The sequence below is a fragment of the Sebastes fasciatus genome, chromosome 19 (assembly GCF_043250625.1).
Source record: "Sebastes fasciatus isolate fSebFas1 chromosome 19, fSebFas1.pri, whole genome shotgun sequence".
Taxonomy (NCBI): domain Eukaryota; kingdom Metazoa; phylum Chordata; class Actinopteri; order Perciformes; family Sebastidae; genus Sebastes; species Sebastes fasciatus.
The window spans coordinates 97715-116741 of NC_133813.1; the positions used below are offsets into that span (position 1 = coordinate 97715).

The following is a 19027-nucleotide window of genomic DNA, read 5'->3' on the forward strand; positions in this document are numbered from 1 at the left end:
CCGTTTATTTGTTCAAACGTGTCGTCACACCCGGCGAGGAAAAGGACTCGGCTTTAAACTGAAAAATGCTTTAATATAAGAAGATGAAGTATTGAGTAGTGATTAAACACAGCTTCCTTCATGATTAGAATGAAATGAGATATTCTGCTGTTGATCAGCTATTGATTAGCTATTGATCAGCTATTGATCAGCTATTGATCAGGTTGATCAGTGGCTGTTTCTATCATGACATACAGATAAATAAAGAATATAAATAGACTTCATGGACCTTCATTGAACCGTTCATTAAAGTGCCGCGTGGACATGCAGCCGCTGCAGACTGATGAGCATGCTCAGACTCCCGCCGTCATGACATGCAGCTCAAACTAATCCAGGATCAATAACCTGCATTCATATCCGATATCAGAGGGTCACGTTTATAGCATTAATATTCCTTCTAAAGTGCCTTCGTTCAGCTGCAGCCAAGCTGGGCGTGAAACCCGATGCAGAGACTGATTGTAGTTACCATGCATCCTGTGAGATGAGACGGCCAGCGAGCTGTGAGATGGAGGTCATGTTGGCACATTCACTTCCTGTTTGACGGCGGCGTTCCAGTTCACGGTTCCCGTTCGGATTTATTCTCCCCGTCAGACGTCGTCAAATATTCGGCTGCGAGACGACGACATGGACAGATATCGTCCTCCTGCATGTCTGAGAGAGCAGAGTACTGAATACACAACCCAGCTGCTGATATCACACGTCTTCTCCTTCAGAGACACGTTCAACAGTAGATGTGTTTTATTGTGAAAACAGGAAGAGGAAGTGGTGTTTACCTGCCGGACTCGGCCTCCAGAGGGTCGTCCGTCAGAGACTCGGCGTTGAAGTCTAACGGTTCGGCGTCCTGCAGCAGCTCGATGCAGTCTCTCTCCGAGCGACTCCCAGAGCGGGAATATTTAGCCTCTGTTGAACAGACGACAGCGGTCAGCGCTAACCAACGCCGTTATCAACGCCGTTATCAACGCCGTTATCAACGCCGTTATCAACGCCGTTATCAACGCCGTTATAAACATGCCGTTCTAAAGCAGCGGGAGGATGAAGCTTACGTCTGTTGTTGGCGGGCGCCACCGTGTCGGAGTAACTGGTCTCCTTCATCTCGTGGCTGCTCCGGTTCCTCGCCGTGTGGTCCTCTCTCTGGTTTCCATAACGCTCCTTCCACTCCTGCAACACACCGTCACATGACCTGATATTCACACAGCTTTCCACACATTAAAGTTCATTTACCAGAAAAATAACTCTGAGATTAAATCATCATTTACTAATTTAATCTCAGAAAATCTATTTATTTTATATCATCGTAAATCTGTTTTTTTCATAAATTGACCACTAACAATAAACATTTCTTTTCTTGTAAATCTATAACTTTAATCTCAGAGAATATTTGAGTTTTTTTTCACATAAAAAAAATTAAAATTTTAAAAACTTTCAAACATGTATTGATATTAAAATAAAGTAGAGAGTATTCTGTAGCGTTGGAGGAGGTCTGTTCTGTCTGTCTGTAGCGTTGAGGAGGTCTGTTCTGTCTGTCTGTAGCGTTGGAGGAGGTCTGTTCTGTCTGTCTGTAGCGTTGAGGAGGTCTGTTCTGTCTGTCTGTAGCGATGGAGGAGGTCTGTTCTCTCTGTCTGTAGCGTTGGAGGAGGTCTGTTCTGTCTGTCTGTAGCGTTGGAGGAGGTCTGTTCTGTCTGTCTGTAGCGTTGGAGGAGGTCTGTTCTGTCTGTCTGTAGCGTTGGAGGAGGTCTGTTCTCTCTGTCTGTAGCGTTGGAGGAGGTCTGTTCTCTCTGTCTGTAGCGTTGGAGGAGGTCTGTTCTCTCTGTCTGTAGCGTTGGAGGAGGTCTGTTCTGTCTGTCTGTAGCGTTGGAGGAGGTCTGTTCTCTCTGTCTGTAGCGTTGGAGGAGGTCTGTTCTCTCTGTCTGTAGCGTTGGAGGAGGTCTGTTCTCTCTGTCTGTAGCGTTGGAGGAGGTCTGTTCTGTCTGTCTGTAGCGTTGAGGAGGTCTGTTCTGTCTGTCTGTAGCGATGGAGGAGGTCTGTTCTCTCTGTCTGTAGCGTTGGAGGAGGTCTGTTCTGTCTGTCTGTAGCGTTGGAGGAGTTCTGTTCTGTCTGTCTGTAGCGTTGGAGGAGGTCTGTTCTCTCTGTCTGTAGCGTTGGAGGAGGTCTGTTCTCTCTGTCTGTAGCGTTGGAGGAGGTCTGTTCTCTCTGTCTGTAGCGTTGGAGGAGGTCTGTTCTCTCTGTCTGTAGCGTTGGAGGAGGTCTGTTCTGTCTGTCTGTAGCGTTGGAGGAGTTCTGTTCTGTCTGTCTGTAGCGTTGGAGGAGGTCTGTTCTCTCTGTCTGTAGCGTTGGAGGAGGTCTGTTCTCTCTGTCTGTAGCGTTGGAGGAGGTCTGTTCTCTCTGTCTGTAGCGTTGGAGGAGGTCTGTTCTCTCTGTCTGTAGCGTTGGAGGAGGTCTGTTCTCTCTGTCTGTAGCGTTGGAGGAGGTCTGTTCTGTCTGTCTGTAGCGTTGGAGGAGTTCTGTTCTGTCTGTCTGTAGCGTTGGAGGAGGTCTGTTCTCTCTGTCTGTAGCGTTGGAGGAGGTCTGTTCTCTCTGTCTGTAGCGTTGGAGGAGGTCTGTTCTGTCTGTCTGTAGCGTTGGAGGAGGTCTGTTCTCTCTGTCTGTAGCGTTGGAGGAGGTCTGTTCTCTGTCTGTAGCGTTGGAGGAGGTCTGTTCTCTCTGTCTGTAGCGTTGGAGGAGGTCTGTTCTGTCTGTCTGTAGCGTTGGAGGAGGTCTGTTCTCTCTGTCTGTAGCGTTGGAGGAGGTCTGTTCTCTCTGTCTGTAGCGTTGGAGGAGGTCTGTTCTCTCTGTCTGTAGCGTTGGAGGAGTTCTGTTCTCTCTGTCTGTAGCGTTGGAGGAGGTCTGTTCTGTCTGTCTGTAGCGTTGGAGGAGGTCTGTTCTCTCTGTCTGTAGCGTTGGAGGAGGTCTGTTCTCTCTGTCTGTAGCGTTGGAGGAGGTCTGTTCTCTGTCTGTAGCGTTGGAGGAGGTCTGTTCTCTGTCTGTAGCGTTGGAGGAGGTCTGTCCTCTCTGAGTGAGTCTAGTGTTTATTGAGGATTACATCATTGTTTCTACTCACTCTCCGTCTGGTCTCTCCGTCTTCAATCCGCTGGCGCTTCCTCTTCTCTGTAACAACAAACAGATTTATAGTTTAAGCTGCTCTGCTGAACAGACCTCCTGCTGTGTTACTACTACTGTGTTATTACTCCTGCTGTGTTATTACTCCTGCTGTGTTACTACTACTGTGTTATTACTCCTGCTGTGTTACTACTACTGTGTTATTACTCATGCTGTGTTACTACTACTGTGTTATTACTCATGCTGTGTTACTACTACTGTGTTATTACTCCTGCTGTGTTACTACTACTGTGTTATTACTCATGCTGTGTTACTACTACTGTGTTATTACTCATGCTGTGTTACTCCTACTGTGTTATTACTCCTGCTGTGTTACTACTACTGTGTTATTACTCATGCTGTGTTACTACTACTGTGTTATTACTCATGCTGTGTTACTACTACTGTGTTATTACTCATGCTGTGTTACTACTACTGTGTTATTACTCATGCTGTGTTACTACTACTGTGTTATTACTCATGCTGTGTTACTACTACTGTGTTATTACTCATGCTGTGTTACTACTACTGTGTTATTACTCATGCTGTGTTACTACTACTGTGTTATTACTCATGCTGTGTTACTACTACTGTGTTATTACTCATGCTGTGTTACTACTACTGTGTTATTACTCCTGCTGTGTTACTACTACTGTGTTATTACTCCTGCTGTGTTACTACTACTGTGTTATTACTCATGCTGTGTTACTACTACTGTGTTATTACTCATCCTGTGTTACTACTACTGTGTTATTACTCATCCTGTGTTACTACTACTGTGTTATTACTCATGCTGTGTTACTGTGAGTGTTATTACCGCGGCGGATCAGCTCCTTGCCCTCGTCGATCAGGTCGGAGGTCATTTCACTGTCACCCACAAACTGCTGGAAGCCCAGAAGGTTCAGACAGCGAGTCCCCAAACTGAGGAAACAGTTTATGAACTCATATTAATGAATATTAAGTCTCTCTGTGTGTAACGGTGTAATAACCAGCACAGAGCAGCAGGTCCTAAAGGTTTGTTTGTTGAAGCTGTTTATATGATTATATTATGAATCATCCCAGAATACAGAGTTATAACAGACTGTCCCTGTTGTTAAAGTATGTATATAAAGTAAAGATCAGATATTCCTTCATTAGTCCCCCAGTGGGTAATGTGCAGCGTACAGCAGCAGAGGGGAGAGGTCAGGAACAAGAAGCAGCAGTCAAAACTCAAATCAAGATACAACACAGAAAAACATTCAAATTAAATTAAATATATATATAAAAAAAAAGTAGACGGACATATGAACAATTTAAATAGAAGGAAATATAAAAATAGGAACAATATAAACAATATTGAATTAAATAATAAAATTAAAATAAATATAAATCTGGCTGCAGTACTCTCTCTCTCATATATATATATATATATATATATACATGTGTGTGTTGATTTATATGATTGAAGCTGAAACGTACAGTTAGCTCGTAGGCTAATAGCAAACATTCCAGTAGCTAACGTTAGCTTGCAAGTAGTCCCATCGGGGACAGTGGTTAGCTAGCCAGCTAGCTATAGCTATAGCATGTAGCATGTAGCATATAGCATGTAGCATATAGCATGTAGCATATAGCATGTAGCATATAGCATGTAGCATGTAGCATATAGCATGTAGCATGTAGCATATAGCATATAGCATATAGCATGTAGCATATAGCATGTAGCATGTAGCATGTAGCATATAGCATGTAGCATGTAGCATATAGCATGTAGCATGTAGCATATAGCATATAGCATATAGCATGTAGCATGTAGCATGTAGCATTGTCAGCTGCAGCCGTGTCTCTTGTGGTGTCAGAGAGTCAGAACTGACCTGAAGTAGGTGGCGATGCAGAGGATGACGATCAGCATCGGGTAGTAGATGTAGAAACCGTTAGCGATGAAAGAGAGGACACGCATCGACCCCATGATCTGAAACACACACACACACAGCAGCAAGACGGTCAGCTGGTTCACACCTGGTCCTGGTCCTGGACCACGGCGGTTCACACCTGGTCCTGGTCCTGGACCATGGCGGTTCACACCTGGTCCTGGTCCCGGTCCTGGTCCCGGACCACGGCGGTTCACACCTGGTCCTGGTCCCGGACCACGGCGGTTCACACCTGGTCCTGGACCACGGCGGTTCACACCTGGTCCTGGACCACAGCGGATCACACCTGGTCCTGGACCACGGCGGTTCACACCTGGACCTGGACCATGGCGGATCACACCTGGTCCTGGTCCTGGACCACGGCGGTTCACACCTGGTCCTGGACCACGGCGGTTCACACCTGGTCCTGGACCACAGCGGATCACGCCTGGTCCTGGACCACGGCGGTTCACACCTGGACCTGGACCATGGCGGATCACACCTGGTCCTGGTCCTGGACCACGGCGGTTCACACCTGGTCCTGGACCATGGCGGATCACACCTGGTCCTGGTCCTGGACCACGGCGGTTCACACCTGGTCCTGTAACCACGGAGACTTACGGAGGTGTAGGCGGTCTGCTCCTTCAGCTGGTGGGAGATGGCTGAGTCCATGTGGATCAAACCCAGGAAGTTGAGACACAGAGGAGGCGTCAGACGACAGAACAACCTGCAGATTAAAGAGATTAATCATCATTCATCACATGATCTGATTCTGACTTTACAAACACACCTGTACGGCAAGTCTGGTAACATTTACCACTTTGATCTCAGAGGATATCAAAACCTTTCCTCGGAAATTTATGACTATATATATATATATATATTATATTATATTAATTTCCAGTCCGTTACTGGGAACTAGAATCAGAGGTTTCCGTCTTGTTCCACTGATACTGAACTTCCTGTGACTTACATGCCGCTGAACTGGAGGCTGTAGGCGTCGGTCTGGTGATGGGAGGCCAGGTAGTAGTAGTTGAAGACCCGGATGCGGAACACGGTGGAGTAAACGCAGGTACACAGGAAGAAGATGGTGATGAAGCACGCCATCTGGTGGAGAGAAGATGTTTTTAATGTGACAGACACTGACTCATGAGATGAACCCAGACAGAACCAGAACACTTAACGGACGGGTCTCACCTCGATGTACAGGTAGTTATAGTCTCTCTCAGCCAGCTGGATGAACACAGCGAACAGGGACAGGACGGGCCGCGTGCTGAAGAAGGTGCACTCGGACCAGACCACGGCCACGCTGAACAGGGTCAGAACCACCGACAGCAGCCGGAGGAACCAGCTCTTCAGGAGACACTCCCAGTACCACTCTGTACACACACACACACACAGGACATGACGGCAGGGCTCAGAGGCACTGAGGCAGAGCTTCAGTCCACTGTTACATCAGAGTTTAATGTGAACGACCACGTCACTGAAACACAGCAGAGTCTAGCCCTTAATGTCATCTGATGTCTTTTAAAAACACTTTGAACGTAGCTCTCTTTAGCTGTCTGTTTACAGGGTGGAAAGCACTGTAATACTGTAAGAATTATATAATAATAATAATAATTAAGCATTTATTTATAAGTGAAAAAATATTACTGAAAAATTCCCAAAAATATTAATAGAATATATGAAAAAAATAATGAAAAAAGTCCGACAAATATGTGAAAAATATCCAGAAACAAATCTGGAAAATATCCCAAAAAATTAGAAAAATATCCGAAACATATTAGTATGTATGTGAAAATATTTGTAAAAAAAGACCAAAAATGTGTGAAAAATATCCAAAACTTGTCTGACAAATATGTAAAAAAATATCCAGAAAACAATCTAGAAAATATCCAAAAAATATTAGTAAATATGTGAAAAATATTTGTAAAAAATCTTGAAAAAAATTGTGAAAACTATCCAAAACTTGTCTGACAAATATGTGGAAAATGTCCCAAAAACATTTGAAAAATATGCAAAAAAATATTGGCAAATGTGTTAAACATATTTCTAAAAAATATGTACAAAGTATCCGAAAAATGCCCGACAAATATATGAAAAATATTCAGCAATAAATCTCGGAAAATATCCGAAAATAAATTTGTGAAAATATTTGTTAAAAATGTCCAAAAAATATCCAAAAATCACGTCTTTCAAAGCACTCAAACACAACTTATAGGTACAGTTAAAAACAAGCAGAAATGTTTCAACACATCATAAAATCAAACAAAAAAGAAATATACAATAATGTGTTAATACAATAACTAGGTATAAAATCTTCATCAGAGAAACTCTATGTGGCTTCAGACTGAATATACCGGCTTTAACTGCTAACAACATCTCCTGTAGCTCCACTAGAAGCTGCACCGTTAACACGCTCCTGTGAGCTGATTCATAGTCGTGCTTATATCTTCTATTAAATGAAGGTTATGAGAACAGAGTACTGATGTTTGAGAGGGACCGGAGGCCCGGCACTGCGACCCACCTACGGTCGACGTGTACACGTATCTGCTGAACCAGCCGGCCGGCTCAGAGGACGGGAAGCTGTGGACGAACTGGTGGGCTGAACTGGTCTCGTTCTTGGCGACGTCCTCCAGGTGGATGGCCTGCTGCAGGAGGATCTGCCACTGGACACGAGTCCTGTTGTGTCTCTGAACCGCATAGATCACCTGGAAACACAATCACACACATGGTAGACCCTAACAGTGCTGTATACCGATACTAGAGACCCTAACAGTGTTGTATACCGATACTAGAGACCCTAACAGTGCTGTATACCGATACTAGAGACCCTAACAGTGCTGTATACGGATACTAGAGACCCTAACAGTGCTGTATACCGATACTAGAGACCCTAACAGTGCTGTATACGGATACTAGAGACCCTAACAGTGCTGTATACGGATACTAGAGACCCTAACAGTGCTGTATACGGATACTAGAGACCCTAACAGTGCTGTATACGGATACTAGAGACCCTAACAGTGCTGTATACCGATACTAGAGACCCTAACAGTGTTGTATACCGATACTAGAGACCCTAACAGTGCTGTATACGGATACTAGAGACCCTAACAGTGTTGTATACCGATACTAGAGACCCTAACAGTGCTGTATACCGATACTAGAGACCCTAACAGTGCTGTATACGGATACTAGAGACCCTAACAGTGTTGTATACCGATACTAGAGACCCTAACAGTGTTGTATACCGATACTAGAGACCCTAACAGTGTTGTATACCGATACTAGAGACCCTAACAGTGTTGTATACCGATACTAGAGACCCTAACAGTGTTGTATACCGATACTAGAGACCCTAACAGTGCTGTATACCGATACTAGAGACCCTAACAGTGCTGTATACGGATACTAGAGACCCTAACAGTGTTGTATACGGATACTAGAGACCCTAACAGTGCTGTATACGGATACTAGAGACCCTAACAGTGTTGTATACGGATACTAGAGACCCTAACAGTGCTGTATACCGATACTAGAGACCCTAACAGTGCTGTATACCGATACTAGAGACCCTAACAGTGCTGTATACGGATACTAGAGACCCTAACAGTGCTGTATACCGATACTAGAGACCCTAACAGTGCTGTATACCGATACTAGAGACCCTAACAGTGTTGTATACCGATACTAGAGACCCTAACAGTGCTGTATACCGATACTAGAGACCCTAACAGTGCTGTATACCGATACTAGAGACCCTAACAGTGCTGTATACCGATACTAGAGACCCTAACAGTGCTGTATACCGATACTAGAGACCCTAACAGTGTTGTATACCGATACTAGAAAGGTATCGCGATACGCTGCCGTTAAAGACGTTACATTAGTACCGGTGCTTTAAGAAGGAAAGTGTCTTCCTGATTTTAGCAGCCTTTCTCTCATCAACTCCTCACAGAACGTGATCTGAATTTCTTATGGTTGTGTTTAGGAAGCCGCTCGCCGTCTACGTGCTGCAGGAGTAATGGCGGTTGAATGGAAACACAGCGAGTGTGAAGGAGGAGCGTTGGCTTCTTCCTCTCACCTGTTTATGAAGCTTCACCAGACTCTTCTCGCTGGGATACGTGTTCTGTTTGTCGTCAAAGTCCTCGTAGTCGTCCATGTTCCGGCCCATCTTCTCCTGGTAGTCCAGCGGGCACTGAGGGGACACGTCAGATCAATACATCTGATCTATCAATCACAACACTGGGATTACTAAAGGGTTCCACTGACCTTCCTGAGGATGGTATCGATGTACTTCCTCAGCGGATGGTTGTACTTGATGGATTCGCTGACTTTTCTCACCTCCTGCATCAAACCAGACTTCACAGTCAAAACGCTGAAATGAGACAAACCTCACACGTGACGGCGAGTTCCTCCGCCTGACGGCTCACCTCCATGACGTCCTCCAGGTTCTCCTCTGCGTCGGCCTTCTCCGTCATCAGCTTGGACGCCTTGAAGTAGGTCTTGATGAGCAGGTGTCCGTGTCGGGAGGCGTTCCAGTAGGACCGAGGGATCTCCACCAGACCGTAGCCGAGCAGCAGCACCAGCAGGAACAGGCCCCAGGTGTTCGCCGCTGTGATCCCGATGGTCTGCAGCTCGTACCTGAAGCACAAACCACATGAGGTCACACCTGTCTTTTCACTGCTTACATGTTGCCACCGCCTCCTTTTATCAAGACTTTGAAGTCCTTGTGTCTTTTGTCTGCGGCCTGTGGCCTCTGTACCAGAGGAAAGTCAGATTAATGTGACACATGTTAGGATTAATGTCTTTGATTTGTAAGTTTACAAATGAACAAAGTCAGCAATGTGTAGACTGGTCCTCTTTCTTAAGTGTTTACCTTCCTAACAAAAAACGTATGACAACGGTAATAAAGGAGTGGATGTTGAAGATGGCGACGGCCAAAGCAGCACTGGGACACCAGAAAGAGCAGAACCAGGCCTGACGTCCCTGTACTCACCAGGACAGGTGCCACTGAGGATGAACAGCCACGTAAATGAGCAGCGAGCCGAAGATGAGCAGGTATGTCCCGTAATAAATAGCGTTCTCTATCAGAGCGGTTTTAATTTTGCCCGTGATGGAGAAGCCTCCAGAGCGGGCGTAGGACTGCATGAAGGGCAGCAGCAGCCTGGAAACACAGAGCACAGCAGAGGGGTCATCACTTTATATGCTGGCAAATACAATATATAATATATGTAAAGTATATGGTGTTTATCATACGGACCATGTGAGACACTGAGACGTCCAGTACACCACCCTCCAGAACACGGGCATGATGCCATCAGGGATGTAGCTCCACGGCTTGTAGCAGGCCTTTGGTATGCTGCTGTAGAGGAGGAGGAGAACACCGTATGAGCACACAATACAGTACATTACACTACAGTATACTACAATACAGTACATTACACTACAGTATACTACAATACAGGTCATTACACTACAGTATACTACAATACAGTACATTACACTACAGTATACTACAATACAGGTCATTACACTACAGTATACTACAATACAGTACATTACACTACAGTATACTACAATACAGTACATTACACTACAGTATACTACAATACAGTACATTACACTACAGTATACTACAATACAGTACATTACACTACAGTATACTACAATACAGTACATTACACTACAGTATACTACAATACAGTACATTACACTACAGTATACTACAATACAGTACATTACACTACAGTATACTACAATACAGTACATTACACTACAGTATACTACAATACAGGTCATTACACTACAGTATACTACAATACAGTACAATACATTACACCACACCTGTAGACGTTGATGTGGTGAAGCTGCAGTAATAACTCAATGAGACTCATGTTGTGAACTCACCTCCTGGTGGGTGTGACAGATGTGTTAGCCGCGGTGTGATTGGCCGGTCCGGGGCTGGCGGTGGGAACCGAGGCGTGATCCTCGTGGTCTATCTTACACTGCTTGTAGATGGTCTGTGAGGACAGAGTAAAGGTTTCAGTAGAGTCTCATGAATCTGAGGGACAGACGTGTGGCGTCTCCGCTCGGTACCGACCGTGCTGACGTCCAGAGGTAGAATGAAGACGATGAGGAAGCACAGATACCAGGCCAGCAGCGTGCCGAACAGCACCATGCGCTGCTGCTTCCTGAAGTCTCCATACCGGTGCAGCAGGAACAACGCCAGGAAGAACACCACCACGATCTCGATACCCAGAGCGGCGCCACTCATCCCGCTGCGCTCCTCTCAGCCGCCCGCCACCAACCTGCAACACATCAACACATCCAGGATCCAGTTCATTTAGTCCCATCATGTTCACACTGACTGATACCAACGAGCCCAGAGGAGGAAACATGCAGACCGACAGGTAACTCATTGACTGGACAGTGTTGGTGATGTCATCGTGCATCATCAGGACCAACAGGCTGACAGACAGCAGGTCAGTCTGCACTTCATCTCTGCTGCTGTCACAAAGAACTCACCAAGAAACAACCCATTACTAGTCGGGCTGCCAGACTTAACGGGATGATAGCTTAACGCAAATTCATTTTAACGCCGATCATTTCTTTAACGCAACTAGGTTGTAGAAAAAAAACAAGATGGAGACGGCAAAAATTATATACATTAATTTACATAAAGCAGCATATTTGCCTACTCCCATGTTGATACGAGTATTAAATACTTCCTCCCTGTAAGGTTCATTTTGAACAGATACAAAATGTGTAAATATTTGAATAGATTGACAGCCCTAGTAATAACGTTGAGTATTTATAAAAATATAAATATCTTCAGGAAGTAAAAAGCATGACCCAAAGCACATGACTAATTAAAATACCACAGTGGGTTTACACCATGTGACCTCAGGCTGGGGGACGACTCCATGATTAACAATCAACATCCCATAGAAATGATCAAACCTTACTGCCTGGGAAACACTGGCTGACTGCAGTGATGATGAGGATGATGAGGAGACTAACAGAGCTGCTCTTCGTCTAATTACTGCCGCTCTACATAATGAATAATTAGTGCTTTTATTAAAGACATGGGACTCTCCAGCAGAAGCTGACCTGTAAACCATGAAAGGGTCTTTTGTGTCGTTCCACAGGGGGGATGGGAGGGAGCTCTATAGGCAGCAGGACAACCAGTAAGCACCGCTATGACACCGGGGGAACCGGGTTATGATTAGAACTGAGGAGACTCAGACCTGTGGCTCTGAATAACACCAGACTGACGTTACAATGACCTCCCATCACTAACAGCTCAGGAGAACAGAGCGCTGCAGGAATAATAATAATAATAATAATAATAATAATAATAATAATAATAATAATAATAATAATAATGATACGTTCTAAAACCAGGAAATTAGTTTTTTTAGCACTCCCGGTTCCCACATCTGAAAGACAATGTGTTTTTGGTGAGATGCCTGTTTTGCTCTACATCACCCCCGTCAGTAAGTACCAGAGGATAACCTCCGGGTCTGAGAAGTGAAGCCAACGCTGAAGAGTCTTAAACCTTCATCCTGTCTAGCAGCCAGCAGGAGGCGACTCCTCTGGTTCTATAGAAGACTCTGAGAAGATGAGTCTACTTCTCTCTAGATTTATGACCTCAGTAAACGTTAGGCTCGTTGGAGACGAGGCAGGCCGACACAGAATCGATCACCGACGATCACCGTGCATGCATGCTGGTTAGATTTGTGTCTGACTTGATGCCAACTTGCTCTGGCTTCGTGCACACATGGGCAACGATGACCTCACGAGATCGAGGCGCCACAGTTGCTCTCCACCGACTGTAAGACCCAGGGCATGATGGGAAACGCCTGGCTCGCGCCTGATCAAAGAGCTGATTGGCTCTCAGTTTCGACAGTAAACACCACGTGTTGCAGAGAGTCACAACTTTCTGTGTAACTGTAATATTTAATGCTAAATTGTAGGATATTAGTTTTATGTTGAGCAATGAAGGTTTCATCTGTTAAACACATCTGGTGTGGTTGATGATGATAATTATTATAATAATGAATGTTATCTATATAACACTTATCAAAACTCATGCTCATTATGCGTTTTACAAGGAGGACATAAAAATAATAAGAATAGAATCCAACGCCAGACACGCGCACATTTACACAGAGATTTACAAAGAAATATAAATAAAACTACAAGCAGCCTACAGATCGGATCTAACAGGAAGTAACTGTCTCTATGACTTCCTGTAAACTCAGTGAATGCTGTTAGAAACAGCTGGAAACTGTCCGACTGGATTGCAGCTTTTAGTCTCCGCCACTGCTGCCGCCTGATCTCCTCTACTATCCAGGAGAGACGCAGTTCATCTCCAACGAGCCTGAGACCTCAGTAAACATTGTAAACACGAGTTTATGGTCTCAGTCACTAGTGACTACTCACTACTCACTACTCACTACACCAACAGGATATAAAGGAGTTAAAATACACATTAATGCAGCAGTAATATTAATCCAGAAACATCAGATAGAGAATAGAAAAACACTGACTGGGAACATCTTACTGAGAGTAACAGCAGTACTTTTACTGGAGAATACTAGAATCAGAAATACTTTATTGGGGGATTGGGGCGTTATAGTCGCTCTTATATAAACATAAAGAAATGTAAGAAAACAGAAATAAAGTAGAATGTAACATGTAAATTATGTACGTAATGCTACAATATAAACACATGTAAAGAAATATAAGAAATAAAATTAAAAATAAGAAAATGAGAATATAAAACATATGAGATATGTATAAATATTTGCATTAAGACATGCACTATATAACAAATAACCACAGCACAATAAGTAAATACTAAATGCTGAGAAGTGGATCTATTAAATGAGTTAAATATAAATATTAAATGAGTTATATATAAATATTAAATGAGTTATATATCAATGCCAGAATGGAATAATTAAGAAATGAATGAGAATATTTCTTGAATGTACAGTATAAATGCAGCACTAACTACATCTAGATGATAATACTGACATACTTTCACTTCAAGTATATTTTACTGCACAATAAATACTTTGACTCTCAGTACTTTAACTACATTGAGCTGGTTACAAGCTTTTACTTCAATAAGGGTATGAAGCAGTACTTTAACTTGTAGTGGAGTATTTTCACAGTGTGGTAGTAGTACTCTTACTGCAGGAAAGGATCCTTTAGTACTTCTTCCAGCTGTGACAGCTACACACACACAGTAAAACTATACAGTACCACACACACAGTACCACACACAGTACCACACACAGTACCACACACACAGTACCACACACAGCACCATCACACAGTACCACACACACAGTACCACACACAGTACCACACACAGTACCACACACAGTACCACACACACAGTACCACACACAGCACCATCACACAGTACCACACACACAGTACCACACACAGTACCACACACAGTACCACACACAGTACCACACACAGCACCATCACACAGTACCACACACAGTACCACACACAGTACCACACACAGTACCACACACACAGTACCACACACAGTACCACACACAGTACCACACACAGCACCATCACACAGTACCACACACAGTACCACACACAGTACCACACACAGTACCACACACAGTACCACACACAGTACCACACACACAGTACCACACACAGTACCACACACAGTACCACACACACAGTACCACACACAGTACCACACACACAGTACCACACACAGTACCACACACAGTACCACACACACAGTACCACACACAGTACCACACACACAGTACCACACACAGTACCACACACAGTACCACACACAGTACCACACACACAGTACCACACACAGTACCACACACAGTACCACACACAGTACCACACACACAGTACCACACACACAGTACCACACACAGTACCACACACACAGTACCACACACAGTACCACACACAGCACCATCACACAGTACCACACACAGTACCATCACACAGTACCACACACAGTACCACACACACAGTACCACACACACAGTACCACACACAGTACCACACACACAGTACCACACACAGTACCACACACACAGCACCATCACACCCTGTAACCCTGTAACCCTGCATGTCAACAGTAATAATGTGATCATGTGTCATGGTGAGCTGACTGATCAGAATGAAGCTTTCTGAAGTTCAACATGATCCTGTAACTTTAATAAAACAGATCAACACACAGCAACACATTATAATGTTAATTAAAGGTTATTATTCATCATAACAAGGTCACATTACTCTGGATTACCAGGGAAACACAGACACACAGCAGCATGTAGCTGTCTGTAGCTGTCAGTAGCTGTCTGTAGCTGTCAGTAGCTGTCAGTAGCTGTCTGTAGCTGTCAGTAGCTGTCAGTAGCTGTCAGTAGCTGTCTGTAGCTGTCAGTAGCTGTCTGTAGCTGTCTGTAGCTGTCTGTAGCTGTCAGTAGCTGTCTGTAGCTGTCAGTAGCTGTCAGTAGCTGTCTGTAGCTGTCTGTAGCTGTCAGTAGCTGTCTGTAGCTGTCAGTAGCTGTCAGTAGCTGTCTGTAGCTGTCAGTAGCTGTCTGTAGCTGTCAGTAGCTGTCTGTAGCTGTCTGTAGCTGTCTGTAGCTGTCAGTAGCTGTCAGTAGCTGTCAGTAGCTGTCTGTAGCTGTCAGTAGCTGTCTGTAGCTGTCAGTAGCTGTCAGTAGCTGTCTGTAGCTGTCTGTAGCTGTCAGTAGCTGTCTGTAGCTGTCTGTAGCTGTCTGTAGCTGTCTGTAGCTGTCAGTAGCTGTCAGTAGCTGTCTGTAGCTGTCAGTAGCTGTCTGTAGCTGTCAGTAGCTGTCTGTAGCTGTCAGTAGCTGTCTGTAGCTGTCTGTAGCTGTCAGTAGCTGTCAGTAGCTGTCTGTAGCTGTCTGTAGCTGTCTGTAGCTGTCAGTAGCTGTCAGTAGCTGTCTGTAGCTGTCTGTAGCTGTCAGTAGCTGTCTGTAGCTGTCTGTAGCTGTCTGTAGCTGTCAGTAGCTGTCTGTAGCTGTCTGTAGCTGTCAGTAGCTGTCTGTAGCTGTCAGTAGCTGTCTGTAGCTGTCAGTAGCTGTCTGTAGCTGTCAGTAGCTGTCAGTAGCTGTCTGTAGCTGTCAGTAGCTGTCTGTAGCTGTCAGTAGCTGTCTGTAGCTGTCTGTAGCTGTCAGTAGCTGTCTGTAGCTGTCAGTAGCTGTCTGTAGCTGTCAGTAGCTGTCTGTAGCTGTCTGTAGCTGTCTGTAGCTGTCTGTAGCTGTCAGTAGCTGTCAGTAGCTGTCAGTAGCTGTCTGTAGCTGTCTGTAGCTGTCAGTAGCTGTCTGTAGCTGTCAGTAGCTGTCAGTAGCTGTCTGTAGCTGTCAGTAGCTGTCTGTAGCTGTCAGTAGCTGTCTGTAGCTGTCAGTAGCTGTCTGTAGCTGTCAGTAGCTGTCTGTAGCTGTCAGTAGCTGTCTGTAGCTGTCTGTAGCTGTCTGTAGCTGTCAGTAGCTGTCAGTAGCTGTCTGTAGCTGTCAGTAGCTGTCTGTAGCTGTCAGTAGCTGTCTGTAGCTGTCTGTAGCTGTCTGTAGCTGTCAGTAGCTGTCTGTAGCTGTCTGTAGCTGTCAGTAGCTGTCTGTAGCTGTCTGTAGCTGTCTGTAGCTGTCTGTAGCTGTCAGTAGCTGTCTGTAGCTGTCTGTAGCTGTCAGTAGCTGTCTGTAGCTGTCTGTAGCTGTCAGTAGCTGTCTGTAGCTGTCAGTAGCTGTCTGTAGCTGTCTGTAGCTGTCAGTAGCTGTCTGTAGCTGTCAGTAGCTGTCAGTAGCTGTCAGTAGCTGTCTGTAGCTGTCAGTAGCTGTCAGTAGCTGTCAGTAGCTGTCAGTAGCTGTCTGTAGCTGTCAGTAGCTGTCAGTAGCTGTCTGTAGCTGTCAGTCCTCCGCCAAGATCAGCAGACAGACCTGAGCTAGCAGCTAGCTCCGTTAGCAGCTAGCTCCGTTAGCATGCTAGCTGTCATGTTATCTATCTAAATAAAGCAGTTCGTCTCTTACCGAGCTGTGAGAGTGTTTCTGCTCCTCTGAGGTGAAGATGAGACCTTCAGTGATCTCTCCAGGCGGCTGTCTGCTTATTAAACACCAGTTTAAACAGTAAAACAGTAAAACAGCTTCCTGCTGATGATCTCTGGTTGTCACCAGTCACATCCGGGTTCTCTACAGGGAGGAGCCTGAAGGAGCGGACGATGACGTCAGTGCTAGGCAGACCGAGCAAAGGCGCATGCGCATTAGGTTGTGTTGTCCTTACCTTTTAGTTTAGACCCTACAGGGTGTATTACTGCCCTCTGCAGGGTGTATTACTGCCCTCTGCACAGGGTGTATTACTGCCCTCTGCACAGGGTGTATTACTGCCCTCTGCAGGGTGTATTACTGCCCTCTGCAGGGTGTATTACTGCCCTCTGCACAGGGTGTATTACTGCCCTCTGCCGGGTGTATTACTGCCCTCTGCCGGGTGAATTACTGCCCTCTGCAGGGTGTATTACTGCCCTCTGCAGGGTGTTTTACTGCCCTCTGCAGGGTGTATTACTGCCCTCTGCAGGGTGTATTACTGCCCTCTGCAGGGTGTATTACTGCCCTCTGCCGGGTGTATTACTGCCCTCTGCAGGGTGTATTACTGCCCTCTGCCGGGTGTATTACTGCCCTCTGCAGGGTGTATTACTATGGAAGTTCTTATTGGACTTTTTTAGTTGTAACCCACAGAAGACATTCCACAAATGTGTACCATGATCTGCAGATATTTCACTATCCACAAACATGTATTTTTGTTGTGTAAAGTCACATTCACAAAAATACAGGGCGATATTATATATAATATAATATTGCATATAATATTATGTATATTATATGTATATATATATATTATATTTATATTATATACATATATACATATATGTATATAATATATGTATATATATATCATGTATATTATATTAATATATATATATATATTATATTATATACATGATATATATATTATATAATATATATATATATTATATATATATATATTATGTATATATTTAATAAATGTATATTATAGTGTATATATATATAATATATATATTATATATATTATATATACTGTATATACATATATATATATACATATAGTGAATGTGACTTTACACAACAAAAATACATGTTTGTGGATAGTGAAATATCTGCAGATCATGGTACACATTTGTGGAATGTCTTCTGTGGGTTACAACTAAAAAAGTCCAATAAGAACTTCCATATATTACTGCCCCCTGGAGGGGGAAAATGTATTACTACCATCACAGTTAGAGTAATTCCTATGCTTACATTTTTTTCAATTGCAAACAAACTAAAATGACACATAGAAAAAAATAAATATAAATAAATTTAAAAATAAAATGTCTATATACAGATCAAGTGTTCTGGAAGTTGTTAAGCAGCACTTGTCCAGTCAACAGGAGCTGTTTCAGGACGTACAGACGAGAGCTCAGTAGTACACAACATGCCAGCTGAGATCGATTCATGGTTCACATTTTATCACACAGCAGCTCGCTGTCTGTCCCTCCGATGAGGACAGACGTCCAGGTCACATATCCACATGGTGTGGTGGTGCAGTCAGGGACAGGGAGTCCTGTCGTAAACCTGCTCTTTCTCCTCTTGAACGGGTTTATCCTGAACAAATATTTACATGATCAGCTGCCAAAAACCTCAGCAGAGGCCAGAACACGCCTTTTCTTTAATGCCGATGCATAACTTGATGTCATGCTGCAAACTGTGTCTTTCTATCTATGTAATATCATAAATGTCAACACAGAGAGTAGGAAGTATAAAGACCCTCTCAGACCACAACCCTCCAGTTCACTGAGTTCAGAGAGCTGCTGCTCTATATTCTCTCTGTGGCTTCGGACCAAAATACATGTGTTT

The 19027-nt window shown here is 44.2% G+C and overlaps 1 protein-coding gene across 4 annotated transcripts; it reads right to left on the reverse strand.

Annotated features, from left to right (window-relative positions):
* Nucleotides 1-256: 256 nt before the first annotated feature.
* On the reverse strand, nucleotides 257-17300 carry lmbrd2b (LMBR1 domain containing 2b). 4 transcript variants are annotated; one of them, XR_012591781.1, is made up of 19 exons: nucleotides 17126-17300; nucleotides 11167-11374; nucleotides 10974-11086; nucleotides 10327-10428; nucleotides 10063-10230; nucleotides 9497-9707; nucleotides 9336-9410; nucleotides 9148-9261; nucleotides 7588-7771; nucleotides 6258-6439; nucleotides 6034-6167; nucleotides 5656-5787; nucleotides 5236-5280; nucleotides 5025-5202; nucleotides 3992-4095; nucleotides 3137-3183; nucleotides 1083-1197; nucleotides 813-939; nucleotides 257-690 (listed from the first exon to the last, which is right to left on the reverse strand). XR_012591781.1 is itself a non-coding variant. In XM_074618874.1 (18 exons), exons 2-18 carry the CDS (start codon nucleotides 11338-11340, stop codon nucleotides 627-629), a joined length of 2115 nt encoding a protein of 704 aa, XP_074474975.1. In that variant the 5' UTR covers nucleotides 11341-11374; nucleotides 17126-17300; the 3' UTR covers nucleotides 257-626. The 4 variants fall into 4 exon arrangements, 2 of the variants coding, with proteins under 2 accessions (XP_074474975.1, XP_074474974.1); XR_012591780.1 differs by having other exon boundaries at nucleotides 5025-5319; nucleotides 5623-5787; XM_074618874.1 differs by lacking the exon at nucleotides 5236-5280 and having other exon boundaries at nucleotides 5025-5122; nucleotides 5682-5787; nucleotides 10327-10425.
* Between the last annotated feature and the right edge of the window lie 1727 nt (nucleotides 17301-19027).

Coding starts and splice junctions, on each gene's coding strand:
- lmbrd2b (XM_074618873.1), bottom strand. CDS start 11,340: ATGAGTGGCGCCGCTCTGGGTATCGAGATCGTGGTGGTGTTCTTCCTG. Junction 7,772..9,147: donor TGGTGAAGCTTCATAAACAG/GTGAGAGGAAGA, acceptor TTGTGTTTCCAG/GTGATCTATGCGGTTCAGAG. Junction 6,440..7,587: donor CGTGTACACGTCGACCGTAG/GTGGGTCGCAGT, acceptor GTGTGTGTACAG/AGTGGTACTGGGAGTGTCTC.